The sequence below is a fragment of the Hyperoodon ampullatus genome, assembly GCF_949752795.1.
Source record: "Hyperoodon ampullatus genome assembly, chromosome: 19".
NCBI lineage: Eukaryota > Metazoa > Chordata > Mammalia > Artiodactyla > Ziphiidae > Hyperoodon > Hyperoodon ampullatus.
In genome coordinates this window covers 45,062,538-45,083,123 of record NC_136932.1, presented here as the reverse complement: position 1 = coordinate 45,083,123, position 20,586 = coordinate 45,062,538, and the positions used below count along the sequence as shown (strand labels likewise).

The 20,586-nt window shown below is 37.4% G+C and overlaps 1 protein-coding gene across 2 annotated transcripts in view; it reads right to left on the bottom strand.

Annotated features, from left to right (window-relative positions):
* The window catches only part of SSH2 (slingshot protein phosphatase 2), a gene marked incomplete at both ends in the record, with an annotated part of 245,032 nt that overhangs the window by 137,812 nt on the left and 86,634 nt on the right, over positions 1-20,586 (bottom strand). For both annotated transcript variants that reach the window (XM_079725457.1, XM_079725459.1), the window contains one exon: positions 2,844-2,887. In XM_079725457.1, the coding sequence (XP_079581583.1) occupies positions 2,844-2,887 (44 nt within the window). The remainder of the gene's footprint in view (positions 1-2,843; positions 2,888-20,586) is intronic.

The following is a 20,586-nucleotide window of genomic DNA, read 5'->3' as shown; positions in this document are numbered from 1 at the left end:
CAGGGCACGAACCCGTGTCCCCTGCATCGGCAGGCGGACTCTCAACCACTGAGCCACCAGGGAAGCCCATTTAGATGATATTTAGATAAGACTTTGGACTTTATAGAGTCGATGCTAGAATGAGTTAAGACCTTTGGGGCTGTTGGGATGTGATGAATATATTTTGTATGTGAGAAGGAGATGAATTTGGGGGGGCATGGGTGGAATGTTATGGACTAAATGTTTATGTGCCCCCCAAATCTGTCCGCTGAAGCCAACCTCCAATGTGATGATATTTGGAGATGGGAGGGAGCCTTTGGGAGGAAATTAGGGTTAGATGATGTCACGAGGGTGTGGCCAACATGATAGGATTAGTGTACATTCAAGAAGAGGAAGAGAACAGAGCACCCTCTCTCTTATAGCCATGTGAGGATTCAGCAAGAAAGCAGCTGTCTACAAGCCAGGAAGAGGGTTCTCATCAGGAAGCAAATCTGCCAGCACATTGATCTTGGACTACTAGCTTCCAGAACCGTGAGAAACAAATGTCTGAAATTTAAGCCACTCAATCTATGGTATTTTGTTATAGGAGCCCAAGCTGACTAAGACAGGTTGTTTGTTTTTTTCTTGCTGAGTTGTAAAAGAGTTCTTTTTATATTCTGGATATTAATCCCTTATTAGCTACATGATTTGCAAATATCTTCTCCCATTCTGTGGGTTGCCTTTTCACTCTGTTGTTGTATCCTTTGATGCACAGAAGTTTTAAATTTTGATGCAGTCTAATTTATCTATTTTTGTTATTGTTTTTGCCTGTGAACACTGGTTTTTAAAGGCAGCATAGTTTGAGCTAATTATACTAAAAGATTACTTTTAACTTATGACTTTCCCAATAAATGATATTTGGTTAAAATAAGAGATTAATGCAACATTTTTTTTATTACCTGGAATTGGTATTAGTTTCAATGATATACTGTTTTTATGGTTCTTAATGGTTTGACAATTCAGTGCTGTGAATAAGAAAACAGACTTGCATTGCCTCATCATTATGTAATTTTGGGGGATTTATCCCAGTAGATGCATAAAGAAATTAACCCAGAGATCTTTAAATCTGGCCTAATAGAAAATTTAAGAATCCTTTGGAATCCTTTTTCATTCTAATGGGAATAAGGTTATGATGTCTCTGGTAAACAGTGAGCTAAAATTTCTTCTAGGTTTCTGTCTCTTAGTCCTATGCAAAAGAATGACACTTCACTGTCAGATCTTCCCTAAGAGACAGTGAGAAATTAAGCCTAAATTTTTGTGGTAAGGCAGGAAAAATATTGCCAATAACCTCAGTCACTGATGAAAAGAAACTATTTTTATATTAAGTTGTGGTTTACACAAGTAAGGTATATATATATCAACAAAGACACGATAATTTATCATTAAGGAAGCACGCCCTTTAGCCAGCTTCTCCACAATGAACACGTTTATTGTATCTGTTCTCACTATCAACTAGAATAGCTCTTGTGATTGAGTTCAGAGGACACAAATTTGGTAGCATTTAAATGACCGTCTAGAACTTACCAGGACTATTTCTTGTGGGAGGGAGTTGATTAAAAAAAAAAACATTTTATTTCACAGACATTTAAACAAATATTTTTAAAAGGCACTTATTTCTTACAAAAGATGTACCCTGTTGTGTCACAGTATAATAATGTTTATAACAGGAAAGTTGAATTCCATGCAATCTTGAGAAATTAAAATATCATATAATATATTTTGTTGCATACAACATTGACATTGCTATTACAGACTTTCAAAGTTCTAAGGATTTCAGTGAATTCTGAACTATTGAAGCTTTAATATTACCATAAAAAATTTTAAAGAAGATAACAGAAATGTTATTATATATGTCCTAGATGTCTCTCACAATTTTTTTCTTTTAATGGCAGCAGGTATTGGTATCCTTATAATGTGCCCACTATTCCATAAGAGGGAGAAAAAAAGGTTCACTGTATTTTAAAAGATTGGGTAAGTTACTTAGTATATTCTTTGTATTGAGGAAGTGAAATATTAACCAATCTGTACAAATTGCCAAAACCTATCAAAATGAATGACAAAAATAAGTATAAAACCGAAGGCTGAAATGTTCCTTAGTTGACATTTTCCTAAAAGGTAAGGAAAATTTGCTTTTTTATTACCCAAGACAGTTCTAGAGACTTGGGTCAAAGCTGGGCCAATACTGGCCTTTCTGCATTAAAAAAAGAGAAATCTACCACTTAATTAAAGTAATTAGTTACTTTATTTACTGAGGTATAACTGACATACAACATAATATTAATTTCAGGTGCACAACATAATGCAGTCTACCATTTAAAATCTTTCTGAGTCAGTAACTGGATTCTTAATTTTTTTTTTTTTTTTTTTTTTTGGCTGCATTGGGTCTTCGTTGCTGGGCATGGGTGAGCGGGGCCTACTCCTCGTTGCAGTGCGTGGGCTTCTCATTGTGGTGCATTCTCTTGCTGCGGAGCACCGACTCTAGGCACGTGGGCTTCAGTAGTTGCAGCAGGCAGGCTCAGTAGTTGTGGCTCACAGGCTCTAAAGCGCAGGCTCAGTAGTTGTGGCACATGGGCTTAGTTGCTCTGCGGCATGTGGGATCTTCCCGGACCAGGGCTCAAACCCATGTCCCCTACATTGGCAGGCAGATTCTCAACCACTGTGCCACCAGGGAAGGCCCAGTAACTGGATTCTTAAAGTAATTCCATTTTGAGAGACCAACTAAGCATCTTGGAAAACAAGGATAAACTAATCTGACAAGACTGAGAAAGAATTAGAGAAAACACATTAACTACAGAAATACTATAGGATGTAATGAACAAACATACCTCCTGGGCTGTGATCGGCATTCCTCCTCCCCACTGTCTGCCTCCTGTATAGACAGGAAAATGAGAAAAAAATAATTTAAAACCTGAGGTCTCATATCATAATACCAACAATGTAATTTTACTAAGCTTTACATGTAGGAATATCTCATTGATGCTGTGTACTTAAAACTAAATTCTCTCCATAAAAAGTGACTTCAACCAACCCAGGGAGTTGATATATATCAACATAATTTATTCCTGGAGGAAACTTTCACAATAGTCTACAAATTTTTTTTAATAACAAAGTGCTCATAATTAAAAGAATTACCTCTGAAAACCAACTGAAGATGCTATGTTACTGTTATATTACTTAAAATTAAAATGAGTGGGTATTCTGACTTTCACCAACAAATCTCATCAAGATGGTCTATTAATGATTCTGATCCCCAAAGAACAACCTAAACAATGAACACCATTTTGCAAAGTGTTCATGATCACGTCACCATTACCTTAATGGCTACTACTTATTGAGTATTTATAAGATGCCAGGTGCCTTGCTCAACACTTTAAGTATATTGTCCAACTTATTCCTTATAAACTCAGAAGGTTGACGGTGCCCTAGTTTCACTGATTCTGACACATACATATAAATTGGGATAAATTTACAATCAATGTGACTAAAAAGCATTGAATCATAGTTTAATTGCAATATTTATTTTTTTTAGTGGCACATAAAATAACTGAGGGTGTTATACTTATGGCAATTTAGGCTCAATGAAATATGAATATTTTACAGAAACTGAAATTCACAGAAAGGAAAGAAGTTGCTCAAGGAAACTCATGTAGTAAAGCTAGAATTAAAACTGATAAAATACTGCCTCCCAACGCATTGAAAAAGCATATCATTCACCCCTCCCTAACCTAGGTTAGGAATTATTATATGTTAAGATACTATACAGATCTTCATGGAGACAAGAATAGCAACATGAAGGAAAAGTGAGAAAAGATGAGAGAATTAATGATAGTGAGGTGCTAATTTTTTCTTTAAGTTTGCTCTCTGACATTTTATATTTGCACTCTGGTCACTTTTGCCCTATTTGGCAATCACAAAAATAGGAGGAGAAAAACAATCTCAAACAATACGTGTACTGTCTGCTGATAAGTCACCTACATTTTCGAGTTTATGGAACCATCCCCATTCACCTCTACATCATTCTACCTCCATTCCTGGGCAGCCACAGCCAGCTCTATAACTTTTTATTTTCATTACTGATTTCAGGTATGCCCATTATCTTGCACAAAGGGAAGAAGACAGCAAAGATCCTACCCTCGGAGGGAGGAAAGGGGAGGTGTCATGGTATATTACACTCTGCCTACAGGGGAAGTTTTAGGTTCAGAAGTATGCCCTTTAGGAAGTGAAAAGAATGGTGCTAAAATGAAAAGAACCGATCGTCTCTACAGTCAATAGTCAGAACCTGGAAAGTTTGCAAGAATGAAAATGAGAAGACTCATAAGCAAAGATAAGTGTTAGATTTTGGAGCCCAAGGGAACTGTAATAAATAGAAATGATTTCCTGGAATCTCATTTAACAAATAATGCTTCATTATTGTTATCAGTGGTTAGTAGATTTCTACTTCTGATGTATTCTTCTCACTTTTTAATTGTATGAAAAATTATATGACAATAGATATATTTAAAATATATGTAAATTATGAGGCACAATAATAAAATGAATACCTGGGAACAACATTCTACTTAAAAGCTAGAATAGTACCAATACCTTTGCATTTACCTGTGTGCTTATTTCCTATCTCCCATTCTTATCCTTCTCCCAAGATGTGAGTACTATCTTGAATTTTTAAAAAATATTTATTTATTTATTTGGCTGCACCGGGTCTTAGTTGCAGCACGTGGGATCTTCGTTGCCCCATGCGGGATCTTATGTTGTGGCATGCAGGATCTTTAGTTATGGCATGCGGGATCTAATTCCCTGACCAGGGATTGAACCTGGGCCCCCTGCATTGGGAGCGCAGAGTCTTAACCACTGGACCACCAGGGAAGTCCCACTATCTTGAATTTTAAGTTTATAATTTTCTTGCTTTCATTCTACTATAAAAAATTTCATACATACAGAAAAGCTGAAACATCTTATAGTGAACCTGTGTATCCACTATCTGGATTCTACCAGTAACATTTTTTATATTTGCGTTATCACTTCTCTATTAATCTTTCTGCCTCACTGATCAATCCATCTTATTCTTTTGTTGCATTTCAAAGTAGTTTACAGTGTACTTGCCTTTAAATGCACATAATTAGAATTAAGTATTACAGTTCTCTTTTTCTTTTAAGGTAAACTGTATATACAATGAAATAAATGCACAAATCTTAAGTGCACCATTCAATGAGTTTTGACAAATGTATGTATCTGTGAAACTTTTACCAAGAAATGCAACATTTCTATCAGCTCAGAAATTTCTCTCATTTAATACCTGGCACCACCCACAACCTAGAGGCAGCCACTGTTACTTTTCTTCCACCACAATTTTTTTCCACCAAAAATTAGTATATAGCATATGACTCCATTTAAATGGTTTCCCTGTTCACATAAATAGAATCATACATTATGTACTCTTTTGTGTGTGGCTTCTTTCACCTATGTTTTTTGAGATTCACCTATGTTGTTGTATGTAAAAGGAGTTCCTTCCTTTTTATACCTGAGGATTCCATTGTATGAATATACCACAGTTTGTTTATTCATCTCCTATTGATATATATACCCAGGATGTTTGAGTTTTTGTCTATTATGAATAAAACTTTTACATGAGCATTCTTTGCCGTTTTTTTGGTGGACATGTGCTTTTGTTTTTTTTTAGGTCATGGAACACATGCATGTGTAATTTTAGAGAAAATTACCAGGGCTTCCAAAGTGCTTATACCACTTTACATGCTTATCAACAATGTGTGAGAGTTGTAATTGAAGTCGAATTGGAAATTTTTTTCTCCTATAGTTACTGTTTTCTATGTCTTCAGAAACCTTTGCCTACCCTTTAGTCACAAAGACACTCTATAATATTTTCTTATTAAAACCTTTATGGTTTTATGTTTAAGGTCTATGATCTATCCTGAATAAATATTTGTATGTGGTGTGAGATGGGGTGGAGGCTCTTTTTTTTCCCCATATCGATTCTGAGTTTTCAAGCACATTTATTGAAAAGACTTTCCTATAATAAAGGCCATATATGACAAAGCCACAGCCAACATTGTCCTCAATGGTGAAAAACTGAAACCATTTCCACTAAGATCAGGAACAAGACAAGGCTGCCCACTCTCACCACTCTTATTCAACTTAGTTTTGGAAGTTTTAGCCACAGCAATCAGAGAAGAAAAGGAAATAAAAGGAATCCAAATTGGAAAAGAAGAAGTAAAGCTGTCACTGTTTGCAGATGACATGATACTATACATAGAGAATCCTAAAGATGCTACCAGAAAACTACTAGAGCTAATCAATGAATTTGGTAAAGTAGCAGGATACAAAATTAATGCACAGAAATCTCTGGCATTCCTGTACACTAATGATGAAAAATCTGAAAATGAAATCAAGAAAACACTCCCATTTACCATTGCAACAAAAAGAATAAAATATCTAGGAATAAACCTACCTAAGGAGACAAAAGACCTGTATGCAGAAAATTATAAGACACTGATGAAAGAAATTAAAGATGATACAAATAGATGGGGAGATATACCATGCTCCTGGATTGGAAGAATCAATATTGTGACAATGACTCTACTACCCAAAGCAATCTACAGATTCAATGCAATCCCTATCAAACTACCACTGGCATTTTTCACAGAACTAGAACAAAAAATTTCACAATTTGTTTGGAAAAACAAAAGACCCCGAATAGCCAAAGCAATCTTGAGAACGAAAAACGGAGCTGGAGGAATCAGGCTCCCTGACTTCAGACTATACTACAAAGCTACAGCAATCAAGACAGTGTGGTACTGGCACAAAAACAGAAAGATAGATCAATGGAACAGGATAGAAGGCCCAGAGATAAACCCACGCACATATGGTCACCTTATCTTTGATAAAGGACGCAGGAATATACAGTGGAGAAAGGACAGCCTCTTCAATAAGTGGTGCTGGGAAAACTGGATAGGGACATGTAAAAGTATGAGATTAGATCATTCCCTAACGCCATACACAAAAATAAGCTCAAAATGGATTAAAGACCTAAATGTAAGGCCAGACACTATCAAACTCTTAGAGGAAAACATAGGCAAAACACTCTATGACATAAATCACAGCAAGATCCTTTTGGACCCACCTCCTAGAGAAATGGAAATAAAAACAAAAATAAACACACGGGACCTAATGAAACTTCAAAGCTTTTGCACAGCAAAGGAAACCATAAACAAGATCAAAAGACAACCCTCAGAGTGGGAGAAAATATTTGCAAATGAAGCAACTGACAAAGGATTAATCTCCAAAATTTATAAACAGCTCATGCAGCTCAATAGCAAAAAAACAAACAACCCAATCCAAAAATGGGCAGAAGACTTAAATAGGCATTTCTCCAAAGAAGATATACAGACTGCCAACAAACACATGAAAGAATGCTCAACATCATTAATCATTAGAGAAATGCAAATCAAAACTACAATGAGATATCATCTCACATCAGTCAGAATGGCCATCATCAAGAAATCTAGAAACAATAAATGCTGGAGAGGGTGTGGAGAAAAGGGAACACTCTTGCACTGCTGGTGGGAATGTGAATTGGTACAGCCACTATGGAGAACAGTATGGAGGTTCCTTAAAAAACTAAAAATAGAACTACCATATGACCCAGCAATCCCACTACTAGGCATATACCCTGAGAAAACCATAATTCAAAAAGAGACATGTACCAAAATGTTCATTGCAGCTCTATTCACAATAGCCCGGAGCTGGAAACAACCTAAGTGTCCATCATCGCATGAATGGATAAAGAAGATGTGGCACATATATACAATGGAATATTACTCAGCCATAAAAAGAAACAAAACTGAGCTATTTGTAATGAGGTGGATAGACCTAGAGTCTGTCATACAGAGTGAAGTAAGTCAGAAAGAGAAAGACAAATACCGTATGCTAACACATATATATGGAATTTAAAAAAAATGTCATGAAGAACCTAGGGGTAAAACGGGAATAAAGACACAGACCTACTTGAGAATGGACTTGAGGATATGGGGAGGGGGAAGGGTAAGCTGTGACAAAGCGAAAGAGAGGCATGGACATATATACACTACCAAACGTAAGGTAGATAGATAGTGGGAAGCAGCCGCTGAGCACAGGGAGATCAGCTCGGTGCTTTGTGACCGCCTGGAGGGGTGGGATGGGGAGGGTGGGAGGGAGGGAGATGCATGAGGGAAGGGATGTGGGAACAGATGTATATGTATGACTGATTCACTTTGTTATAAAGCAGAAACTAATAAAAAAATAAAAATTAAAAAAAATAAAAATAAAAAAAAAAAGAAAGAAAAGACTTTCCTTTCTCCATTTGATAACTTGACTCCTTGTAAAAAATCAAATGACAGTGTAAGTGAGGTCTACTTCTGGGTTCTTTATTCTGTTCCATTGATCTATTTGTCATTCTTTATGCCAGTACTATATCTTTATTACTATAGCTCATAGTAAGTTTTGAAGGAAATATAAATCCTTTAACTTGATTCTTATTTCTCAGGATAACTTTATCTTCTAGTAAGACATTTTATCTTGAAATCTACTTTATCTAATATTAACATAGCTACTCCAGACTTATGCTCACTGTTTGCAAGGTATATTTTTCAATCTCTTTATAATTTAAAGAATGTCTTTTATAGACAGAATGTAGTTGGATCTTGTTTTATTTTACCCATTGTGACAATCTTTGCCTTTTAATTGTAGTGGTTAGTCCATTAACATTTAATGTAATTACTGATATAGTTAGTAACATGGTAGAACCAAATCCATTTATTTTCTGTTTGTTCCCTATACCTTTATACCTCTGTTTCTCCTTTTCTGCCTTATTTTGTATTATTTGAATATTTTTTAGAATTTCATTTTAATTTACATATTGGTTCTTTGCATTATTTTTTATTCCACTATTACAAAAATTACATGATGTCTATATTGTTAAACAATATATTATTTAGTTTTGATTGTTTGGGGGCTTTAAAAATTGTATTACACTTATGCAGTCTTCCCAATATGTTTATTATTTTTTAAATTTTTTTTCACACACACACACTGTATTTTATTTTTACACCAACATGTTTTTTAAAAACTAAATATTATGCTAATAAGATTCATCCACTTATTACCTATAGCTACAGTTCACTCATTTTTTTGCTGGGGTAAAAGACTGCATTATAGGAATATATCAAAGTTTACCCATTCTGCTCAGATAGATTGGACTGTTCCAGTTTTTGGTGACATCAACCATGCTGCTATAACTTCTTTGTAATGTCTTTTGGTCTACATGCACAAGAGTGTCAATGGGATAAACGTGCACCTAAGGTACCTAGGAGTAGAAATGCAGAGTCACAGAATAACTAAAGGTACAAGTTTACCAGGTAGTGCCAAATTACTTCCTAAAGTAGTTGTCCCAATCTATACTCTCACCAGGAAGGAGTGAGAGTTTCAGTTGTTCTAAATCCTAGCCAACACTTAAAATCATCAGATGTTTTCTTTTTCTTTTTTGCCAATCTAGTGTTGTATGTATCTCACCATGGTCTTAATTTGCTGTGCCTTGACTACTACTAAGGTTGAGTACCCTTTTAGATGTTTATGAGCTATTACTAACTTAATATCCTTTCCCTCATACATAAAATGAGCTGACCAAAAAGAGATAATTCAAATTATTTTCAGCTTTTTTGGTAGATTTTTCTACCTATGAGAATTGTGATGAGAAATAAAAAGCAAAAATACCCTTGATGTTTCCTTAGAGGCCACAAACAGCTAAAACAAGTTACATCTACAGAGGTGAACTAACATCTATTTAACACTACTATGGGCCAGGTACTTTATACGTTATTTTATTTAATGTGCACCACAACGCTATGCAGCTTGCTAAAGGTCACAATGCCAATAAATGCCACGTGGAGTCATGATTTGAACTCAGGTCTACATTTCTGCTATAACCAGCTGCCTCTTAACTAAGAATCTGCATTTGGTACATATACCCCGGCACAGTGGTTAGGAAGGGAACTGCAGAAAAAAGCATAACTTTTCTCATGGCTTATAATAAAGTAATATCCTTTGTCACCTTTCTTCTATGACTTCTACACTTTAAAATAGTGCCAAAGGAGTGGAAATTCCTTTGGCCCACAAAAAAAGCAAGTCAGAGAAGTGTTTCTAACACAAGATCCCCAAATGACTTTTTTCTTTCTTTCTTAGATTAATATTACAATAGTCAGGCCAATGAATGATTTGCTTCCCTTTCATCTTACTTGGAAAAAGAGACTTAGAAAACAAAAACAAAATAAAAAAAACCTCAGTATGTCAAGGCATTATAGGCCTAAGGTAAAGTGGATTTTTTTTTTTAATGAAGAGTGTTGATTATGCTTTTCAATGGAATTCACTGCCAAAAACGCAGATACAACATTGCTTATTCAGCAAGATTAATTACCAGATAATACAGTTATCTTGAATAGTGGCATTTAAATGGTAGCTAAAGGGAGAATGCTTACCATTCTATTGTAACAAGTGCATACACCAGACCATATATAACCATCTACCTTGTCAAGTAACTTCACATATTGTTAGTTAAAAAAAAACAAAAGAAAAGAAAAAAGAAATGCAAGTAGTCAACATGCTCAGAACATTAGAAATCACAAGGAGAGTGGGCTTCCCTGGTGGCGCAGTGGTTGAGGGTCCGCCTGCCGATGCAGGGGACGTGGGTTCGTGCCCCGGTCTGGGAAGATCCCACATGCCGCGGAGCGGCTCGGCCCGTGAACCACGGCTGCTGGGCCTGCGTGTTCGGAGCCTGTGCTCCGCAACGGGAGAGGCCACAGCGGTGAGAGGCCCGCGTACCGCAAAAAAAAAAAAAAAAAAGAAATCACAAGGAGAAAAATGTAGAGATAAACATTAGTTTCTTCTTAGTAAATAGAATAATTTCTGATGTATAAGGAGAACTAATTAATTAAATGATTAAATACATGTTTGTTGACTTTTTTTTAATATTCCAGAGTCCTATTGTTAAGTAGTTTTTATTTAAAGAATATAATTTCTTCTTGATGTTCTTAAGAAAAATTTGACCTATAAGTAATATGGTGTGAGATTCTGAATGTGCATTTAATTTTAGGATATTCAGAAAACACTGACTCAAAAAGACCCATGCACCCCAATATTCATAGGAGCATTATTTACAATAGCCAAGATATGGAAGCAACCTAAGTGTCCATCAACAGATGAATGGATAAAGAAGATGTGGCATATATATATATATATATACATACATATATATATAATGGAATATTACTCAGCCATAAAAAAGAATGAAATTCTGCCATTTGCAACAACATGGATGAACCTAGAGGGTATTATGCTCAGTGAAATAAGTTAGAGAAAGACAAATATTCTATGTTATCACTTATATGTGGAATCTAAAAAATAAAATAAACAAATGTTTGTAACAAAACAGAAACACACTCATAGATATAGAGAACAAACTGGTGGTTACCAGTGGAGGTGGGGGAAGGGGGTGGGTAAGATAGGGGTATGGGATTGAGAGATACAAACTACTATGTATAATAAGTAAAAAGGATATATAATACAGCACAGGGAAATATAGCCATTATTTTGTAATAACTTTAAATGAAGTATAATCTATAAAAATATTGAATCACTAATGTGGTATACCTGAAACTAATATAATATTGTAAATCAACTATACTTCAATTAAAAAATAAAATACATAATTTTAGGGTATTTGGGAACCATTAAGTATGAATTGAAAAATTAATGTATTCTTATTAATCTACTTAATACCTGAGCATAAAAGTAGGTAACTAAGTAAAAGATGTTTGGAAAAAACGTAAGCACCCAAGTCATATTTGCTGAGAAGTAGGCTGGAAGTGCTGCCAGCCTTGAAAAACACCAGGCTAGGTAGGTGTTAAGCAATAATTTCCCAAGCTTTATTGTTGCAAGATTCTTTACACTTTCCATACACTCCAATCCAAGTGGACTCATTCATCAGTTTTCAAAAGCAACTATTAACTTCCTTTGTCTGTGCTGTTTCATCATCCTGGAAGGCCCCTCTCCCCTCTCCTATATCCTTCCCTAGCATTCAAAGCTGGTTTCAAAAGCCAGTAGTTCATGGTATTTCTTCTATCACTTTACTGATAGGCTGTCTGCCTCCCTCCAAACCTGATGGTCACTGTGCATGTTTCCTGTGGCACTAACGAGATCTGTTTCTGGGTTACCACTGGGTTCTTGTTTTATGTTCCATTATCAGACTGTAATCTGCCTTATTTTCCCTTTGCATCTCACTCTGTGTTTAGCACAATGCCCTATGTGCAGATGGAACTCGATAAAGAGTTGAATGAATGCGTGATTAGAGCGGTGAACTAAAACCATGTGAACACTTGGAGCTAATTGGCTGTGCATTCTCAGCTAGTGAGGACTATGCCAGTTATGTTTTCTCCTTAGCCGGTTAAAAGAATAGTTTTTGTTGCTCAGAAGTTAGCCTGTGACGAAGATCTGGAAGTAATACCTTAGGTTTTCCCTTTGGTTAAACAGACAGAATCATTCACTTGCTCTCATTTATATCTTCATTCACTCATTCAACACTAATTGACTACCTATTATGTGTTAGGTACTAGGCACCAGGAATTAAAATTAAGCAAAACTGCCCTTATCCTTGGATAGTTCACATTGTATTAGGAGAGACAGTTCCATAAGCCAAAAAATTATAATGATATGTCATTTGGCTTACAGATATTCAAAATGCTATAGAAACAACAGAGGAGGAAATGACTAACTGTGGGGCTTAGATATGCTTCACAGAAGTTAATTTTCAGGCTGGACTTGAATTAGTGGGTTTGTGTTGGATGGAAAATAGGAGGAAAGAGTATTTCAGGCAGAAGCGTTGGCAAAAGGAACAGAAGAGGAGTAAGAGTCTGGACATTTAGGGAATGGTGAGCAGCTGTGAATTGCTGGAGCAAAGGTACGGGTATTGGGGGTTAAGGCTATCAAGTAATATTGATGTTATGAGTCCATAAAGGTAGGAATATTAAGATAACAGTCCTATGATCACAAAAAGTGGTGGTGCATTATCCATTAACTGGACTTCAGATTATCCATCAGTCACTTCTGCCCCTGGGAGAAAATTAATACTGGGAGGTGTCTGTCAGACAGGATAAAGTAATCTCGTAGTCTTCCTAAGAATGGACGTGAGCTTCGAAATCAGAAAAGCCCTGCTTCTGGCTTTTGGAAGAAGCAAACGTGAAGAACACAGGCTTGAGGAGGAAGTAAAGGCACCATTTTGCCACTTGGTTACTGGTAAGAGAAGGCTTAGATTCTCTCCTAGTAACAAGAGACAAAGAAGATGGGGATGGAACCAGCAGTTTGGGTTATCCATTGCTTAATAACAAACTACTAATTTATTATATTTCATGATTTCATGGGTCAGAAATTCAAGCAGTGCTTAGCTAGGCAATTCTTCTGCTCTACATGGCATTGCTAAAGGTCAGTCAGTGCTACTCAGGTGGTATTTAGCTAGAAGATGGGCTAGTAGTCAGGGTCCAGGCAGCTTTACTCACATGTCTGACGTCTTAGCCTGGAAAACTGGAAAGCGGGGCTCAAGCGGAAAGTCAACTAGAACGTCTATGGATTGGACCTTCTCAAAGTCCATTGTGGCCTCAGGGTTGGTCTTTTCACATGGGGGCTTAGAACTCCAAAAGGCTGGGCTCAGAGCTGGCACAGTGTCACTTCTGCCATGCTCTGTTGGTGTATTAAAGAAGTCTAGCCCAGGTTCAAGGGGAGGGGAATTAGACACTATCTCTCAGTGGGAGAAATAGCAAAGAATCTGCAGCCATCTTTAATCAACTCTACCAATTCTGGTGACCAGCTAGTAAGTATGTAGGCAAGATGAACAGGACAGGAAAATGGCCATTAAAGATAGTTAATGAAGTAGAACTTCTAAAGACTAGGGCCATAGAGATATCCAGGAGAGTAAAGAATAAAGAAGATGATTCTTATGTCAGTACAAGATGCACTGAAGGCCATAGGGATACTTTTATAGGCTGGTGTCTATAACGAAGTGTCCTCCCATTTGGAAGGCTGAAGATCAGAAAGGACCTGCAAGTGTGGTCACACACACACTCCACTGTCCAGGACCAGAATGAATAACCTGGGCACTCACATCTGAGAAGCTGGTCTGTAAGAAGGTCAGACACCATCAAATCAGCAGTCCCAATATAATTTGACTTTGTTTTAAAGTCTAGCTTAAATTGAGGTGTATAGTACTTGCTGGTATTAGGAACCAAAACAGAGAGTCAATCTAGTCATATTTTAGAGAGATGTAACATGCATTAAAGTAAAATAAGGAAGCCAGAATATAGTGCAATACTTATTACCGACATCAAAGCCACACCATGCTCTCATGACAGGGTTTAAGAAGCCCGAAATAAACTTTCTTGCCCATGATTTCAAGCAATAGAAAACTTCTGTGAGATACCTACTATTTCTCAAGCGCTTCCTTTGAATTCCTTTCAAATACAAATATGTATGAAACACAGTTGGAATGGTTAATGAGGTACTTCCTCAGTGATGAGAAAACCAGCTTGATTAGAATGTGACTTCAATAACTCTGTTTCTGAAGAACACCAAGTCTTTGGTCAACAGCTAGTTTAAGAGGTATCACAGTCCAGTCACTGCCCACTAGAAAACCCGAGCTCTGGGTGTAGAGCTGTTATTGGATGCCTTTTGTTTACAATCCTTATTCCACTTAAACATTTTATTTAATATATGTGACTTAACCCACCCACTTGCCATAATTAGAGAGTTGCTAGACTGTCTTTTCTACCACAGAGATCCAACTCCTTGAGGCTACTTGGTTTTAAAAAGCAACTAGTCTGAATCTGTCACATTTGACAAGCATGCAATATGGAAACTTCATAGGTCACTGGTTCTTAACTCTGGCTCCATTCAAAACCTTTTTAATAACAAAAATCTCCAGGCCTCTTGCCTACAGGCTTTTATTCTTTAGCTCTGAGGTGAAGCCAGTGGTGTGCTAGAGCCAATTGCTAGATTTTTAAGGATCTTATGAGACTCACATTGGTAGCTTGAAATTGGCCATGCTAGGAGTATTTACCAGGGAAATCAGCAAATGCTACAAAGCAGCTCTTACCCAGAAAACAGGTTTTTGAACATTTACCAGCACACCATGAGGTGTGGGGCCCAAGGATCTGCACATTTTAAAAGCTCCTGATAACTGACAAGCAGTTAAGATTGAAAACATTTGTCTTTAAGGTCTGGAAAAACATCAAAAAGCTCAGAGTACACAGAGCTACTCCTCCTCCAGATAACTGTGCTTGGTGCCAGGGAGATCAGTGACGATGGGAACTCAGCTCTCCAGAAAGATCTTACGTCTCCCTTCCTAGACAGTAAGCTCTGTAAGAGCAGGACTATGTTTGCATAGTGGCAGTCATACAGAAGATGCTCCGTAGATATTAGATTAATTAATAAGTATTGCCCAAGGTATGGTAACCAGTAAGTGGCAAAATTAGGAATACACCTTAGGTTAACTCAGTATATCATGTGCCTCATCTCCATTCAATTATTGGTCATATCCTTGGTTTGTCAATCCAAAATGAGTGCTTAAACATGGGGTAGAGAGCAAGCAGCATCCATCATAAGATAATAAGACTCTGCCTGTGTGCCACTCCATAATTTAAAGTCTTTTCATGACTATTATCTCATGTGAGCCAACCTAGGATAAATGCAGCACAGGTATGATTAATACTTATTTTTCAGCTGAAGAAACTGCCTCATGAAAGTGAGATAATTTGCTCAAAGTAACCTAAGAGTAAGGAGCAGTCAGGATTCTGTCTGGGAAGGGCAAATATACTTTCTACCGGAACAAACTGCCCCTCTTGCTTAAAGGAATACTCCAGGTACACCAATAGGGGCCTAAGACCTTGTCTTTATCTCCCTGTCCAGATTCTGTTTCCTTCTATTAAAGTGAAATTCCACATCCCACTCTCTGAAGACCTCACACTTGGTCCATTTCCTTCATTGTAGCCTGAGGCCTCAATACGGACATATGGTCTTATGTTCAGCCAGGATATGGTGGTACAACTGTACTAATTGTTTACACACTGAAATACCGAATGGTAAATAGTGGTTGCCTAGAGCCCCTCTGAACGTTTCACGATCCAGCAACAATCAGGTTAATGCCTGGCAGAGTAGAGGACCTCCAGGTCTTACTCCAGCCTATTCTGATTGGTTGATAGCTGTGCCATATTGCTAAATACTCTGAATATCACCTCTACCCATGGCAACATCTTTACTGTTCTCTAACCTTTGGTTTAAAATTCTTGACTCTGATCTTAGCTTCACCTTGGAGATAGTGCCTCTATAATCTGTTCTCTTGTTTGTGTGTCCTGCTAGCCACACCCCACTTGCTTAGCTTGGCTTCTGGTTTTATTACTGGTCCTCTGCTATACATGATTAGCATTCCTCCACAAGGAATTTAAACTATAAAAAGCATTGATAACACCTGGGGGAGGCTCAGTAAAATCCACGTATGAAGAGTCTTTTAATATTAAATCTTTGAATTGTTTATGGATATAAAGAATTAGACTATGATCAACCAAAGTTTAAGTTGAAACATTATTCAGAAATAAGGTCAAAGAACACATGCAGAAGGGTAATGAAGCAACACTGATTACTTACCAAATATTACTAAACTAACAGCATGATTACTTTCAAATTTCCAGTCATTTTCAAACTAAGGAGTTGATACATACCGTCACTGGTTCTGACCAAAAAGAAAATAGAATATTTAAAACAGATGTACTGCTGTCAGTTTTGATTAGGGGGAAATGCATTGCTATTTTGTTAATATTTATATTTAAATCTAGACAATTCGCTTTTCAGCCATCAACAGGGGAAAAGATAGAGGCAGGATGCTCAATATCTTTGAATGGCAAATAAATAATCAACATATTCATTTAGAGCTGCTAGAGTCCATCAGAGACACAAAGAAATACGAGATAGTACTATGCTCAAGGAGCTTATCTGCCTGAAGAGATAAGGCTGTTATATTTGAAATGTTGATCCAACAAATACAGTGTAAATTTATGGCACAGGAAGTATATTGCATAGGAGTTCAGAAGTGAGAACACTGTGGGTACAGTGTTCACAGGAACAAGAGAGCTTTGAATCCAGTCTTGAAGGAAGATGAAGATCTGAAGAGGCACAGAGGCTGACAGAGCATTTGAGACATGAACAAAAAGGAAAGGACAGTGGGAATATGTCTGACACACTGGGGTGGTGGTGAACTGACCAGTTGAGTTGAAACCCAGGGCTTGCCTTGAGGTAAGCTGCAAAGATAAGTTGCCGAGGGCAGGGGTCTAGACCTGATCCTAGGGGGAAGCGAGGGAGGGGATTTATCAGCATCTTAGAAAGTAGAATAAAATTATAAATATGTTGCTTTGGTGGTAATAAAAAATTCTTTAAGGAAACAGAGGCTAAAATTTGGAAAGCCAATTGAGAAAACTTAGGTATTTTTCCTAAAGCCGGGAGACACTGGTTAATTTAACCACATATCTCCACTAGAGGGCAGACGATTCAAAGGTTACACTGTGATGGAACTGGAGAAACTGCATCCACAGAAAACGAACACTAAGAGTAAACACCATACATGGTTGCTTAAAGACCATTTTCAGTGCCTTCAACCCTGGAAAGAGCCTTTAGCTAGCAGATAAATCTTTCACAGGTTAGCTTTATGTGGTATAAAATGTGTCTTAATTGCAAAATGGACTGGTGGAAAAGTTATACTTTGGGAATCTGGCTTGGCTGACAAGACACATGTGCTTATACATGACAAGCATACCTTGGAATGCCAACAGCAGCACTCATCACTGGCTAATTTACCTCAATCTTCCCCACCCATCTCAGGCACATCGTAACCACCATTCAAGACACAGCCTAACAATGTGTATACCACCTGGACCATGATTTCAATCTGGGTTCTCCTTTTGGTCAACTGGGGAGATGCTTGGTCCTAAGGGCTCATAACCCTTTAAAGTCAGAGTAAGGTGAGGCCACCAGACAGAGGTTCTTCTATGTGCATTTGTCTTAGTAGGCTGAGCAGCTGTCATATAGGGGTGTTGGCGGGAGTCCCTCAGGTCTCACTAACTGGGACACAGCATCAATATTAACATCTAAATAAAAGGACTGAGAATTCCATCACACATTTAGATGCTAAAATAGATCTGCAAAGTACTATAAACACTTTTTCTGTTTTTCTCTCTTACAAAATGTCTCTCATTAAAGGTGCAAGGGCAATTTTCTATTTAGTAGGATGACTTTCTGCCAGTAGCTGGAAGTAGTTTTGACCAATGCTGACCAGTGCTCATATCACAAGAATTTTCTTTTCCCCTGGAAAATGACAACATTTAGTTTCAGATATCAGGTACTTCAACTGCAGGTGAATTTTGCTATTCTAAAATTCTTACAGTATTTCCAACAAGCTAGGCCATCTTATCTCTTAGACTTTGCCATATTCTTCTCTCTGCCTGGTACACTTCATTCCGTCTTTGCTTGCCTACTTCTTCTACTCATCCTTCAGACTGTAGCTTAGGTGTCCCCTTCTCCAGAGGCTTTCCCTGATGCCTCTAGACTGAGGCATATTCCGAGAGTATCAATTTTTTTTTTTTTTTTTTTTTTTTGCGGTACGTGGGCCTCTTACTGTTGTGGCCTCTCCCGTTGTGGAGCACAGGCTCCGGACGCACAGGCTCAGCGGCCATGGCTCACGGGCCCAGCCGCTCCGCGGCATGTGGGATCTTCCCGGACCGGGGCATGAACCCGCGTCGCCTGCACCGGCAGGCGGACTCTCAACCACTGCGCCACCAGGAAAGCCCCCGAGAGCATCAATTTTACTTGAGGCGAAGTAATATTTTTATAGTAACAGAGATACAGATACATAAATATGTGCATGAAATTTAAAGTAAATCATAAGAACTCAAATACATTTCAGCCTTGTAATAAGCTCCTTTAAACTTTATATATCCACACTGCCAGGGGTTCCGCATTCACACTGTGCTGCTGTTAGAGCAACTTCTGGTGGAAAGGTTTGAGGAGCACTGCAGAGGACTGCTGTATGTAACTTTGAAGTTAAGCTTGTGCCTAATATTGAAAAATGAAGATAGAAGTTAAATTTGGGGGGGGGTATGGTAGTTAATAAATACGAAGAGAAGATCGGGGCTTATGACTCCTTGGTCTAATCCCTAAGACTACAGGCATGTCATTAACTTTATTTGGCTTCCATAAACAAAAGACAAAAAAACAAAAGTTCAGAAAAAGCTGATTCAGCACTTAAACAAACAAACAAACCCAAAGCCTCCAAACTTACTTGAAGTGAAACATAGGTATTGAAATGAAGGAAAAAATATGAAGTTATAAATCAGAGTACGATCTAATTCCTAATATAGGTTAGGCCTAGTTAGTTATCCTTGCTAACACACTGAACATCATAAAGAAACCAATTATTAAGTCTTCCACAGTTAAAACACTCCTTGCTTTTCTTTATTAATGGAAATAAATGACAGAGAAAAAAGTAATTGGCAATTTAATGCAGGAAGATTTTAATTACACTCACAGTCACCATTAACCTTGACAACCCACCAACTAACATGTAACAAGACAGCACCTCCCCCACTAATATTAGTCTAAGTAAAACTTCATGAATACCCTCATGAGAAAGGTAAAATCTTATGAGAAGCACGCAATCATCTGAATTTCCCTCCGACGGTTGAAAATCAGCATCATGTGTTGTCAATTTATAGACTATCTAACCCACCTCAGAAGCTTCTCAGTTTCTCCCTCTTTTAAGTATCTATTATTTTTCTTTAACCACGTCCACATGTCTCATTTTCTCCTGTAACCTCAATTTTACTTCCCTAAGGCTCCTTCCTATCTACTATTCCCTTCCATTTTGCACAAACCTCAAGTTCTCCCGTTGGTCTTCTTTTTACTTTTATATCTTGAGATAACTTAAGAAAATATTTATGCTCTAAACTTTGGGAAAATACTGATGCATTTCCCCCTGCCACCATCTCACCAATTAACAGTCTAAGATAGAAGAAACTGTTATAACCAACTTTTCAATGCAATACTTTTCTTCTGCCATCCGCAGGGAGTTCAGAATACAACTCACCAGTGATGCTTAAGGTCATAGAATCTGACAAGTAACTACAGGAAGCCTATAATGATATAGTCAGATTATTTTGCTAATTATCCTATGTTATCTATTAGTAATGTACTCTTTGATCTAGATTTTCCCCCCAAAACTGAATAGAACTAGGGAAGGGAGAAAAAAAGGTAAACAATAAAAGGCAAGATGAGTATACAGTACCTGACAGGAAGCCCCCTCCCCTATTTATAGATTCTAACATAAATAAGCTTAACTATGAAAGCATCTATCCTCATTTTCATTGGTTAAATATTTCTTCTTGAGAAACTAGTACAGACCCGATAGGGAGTTAGCTGAATGTGTAAATTCAAAGA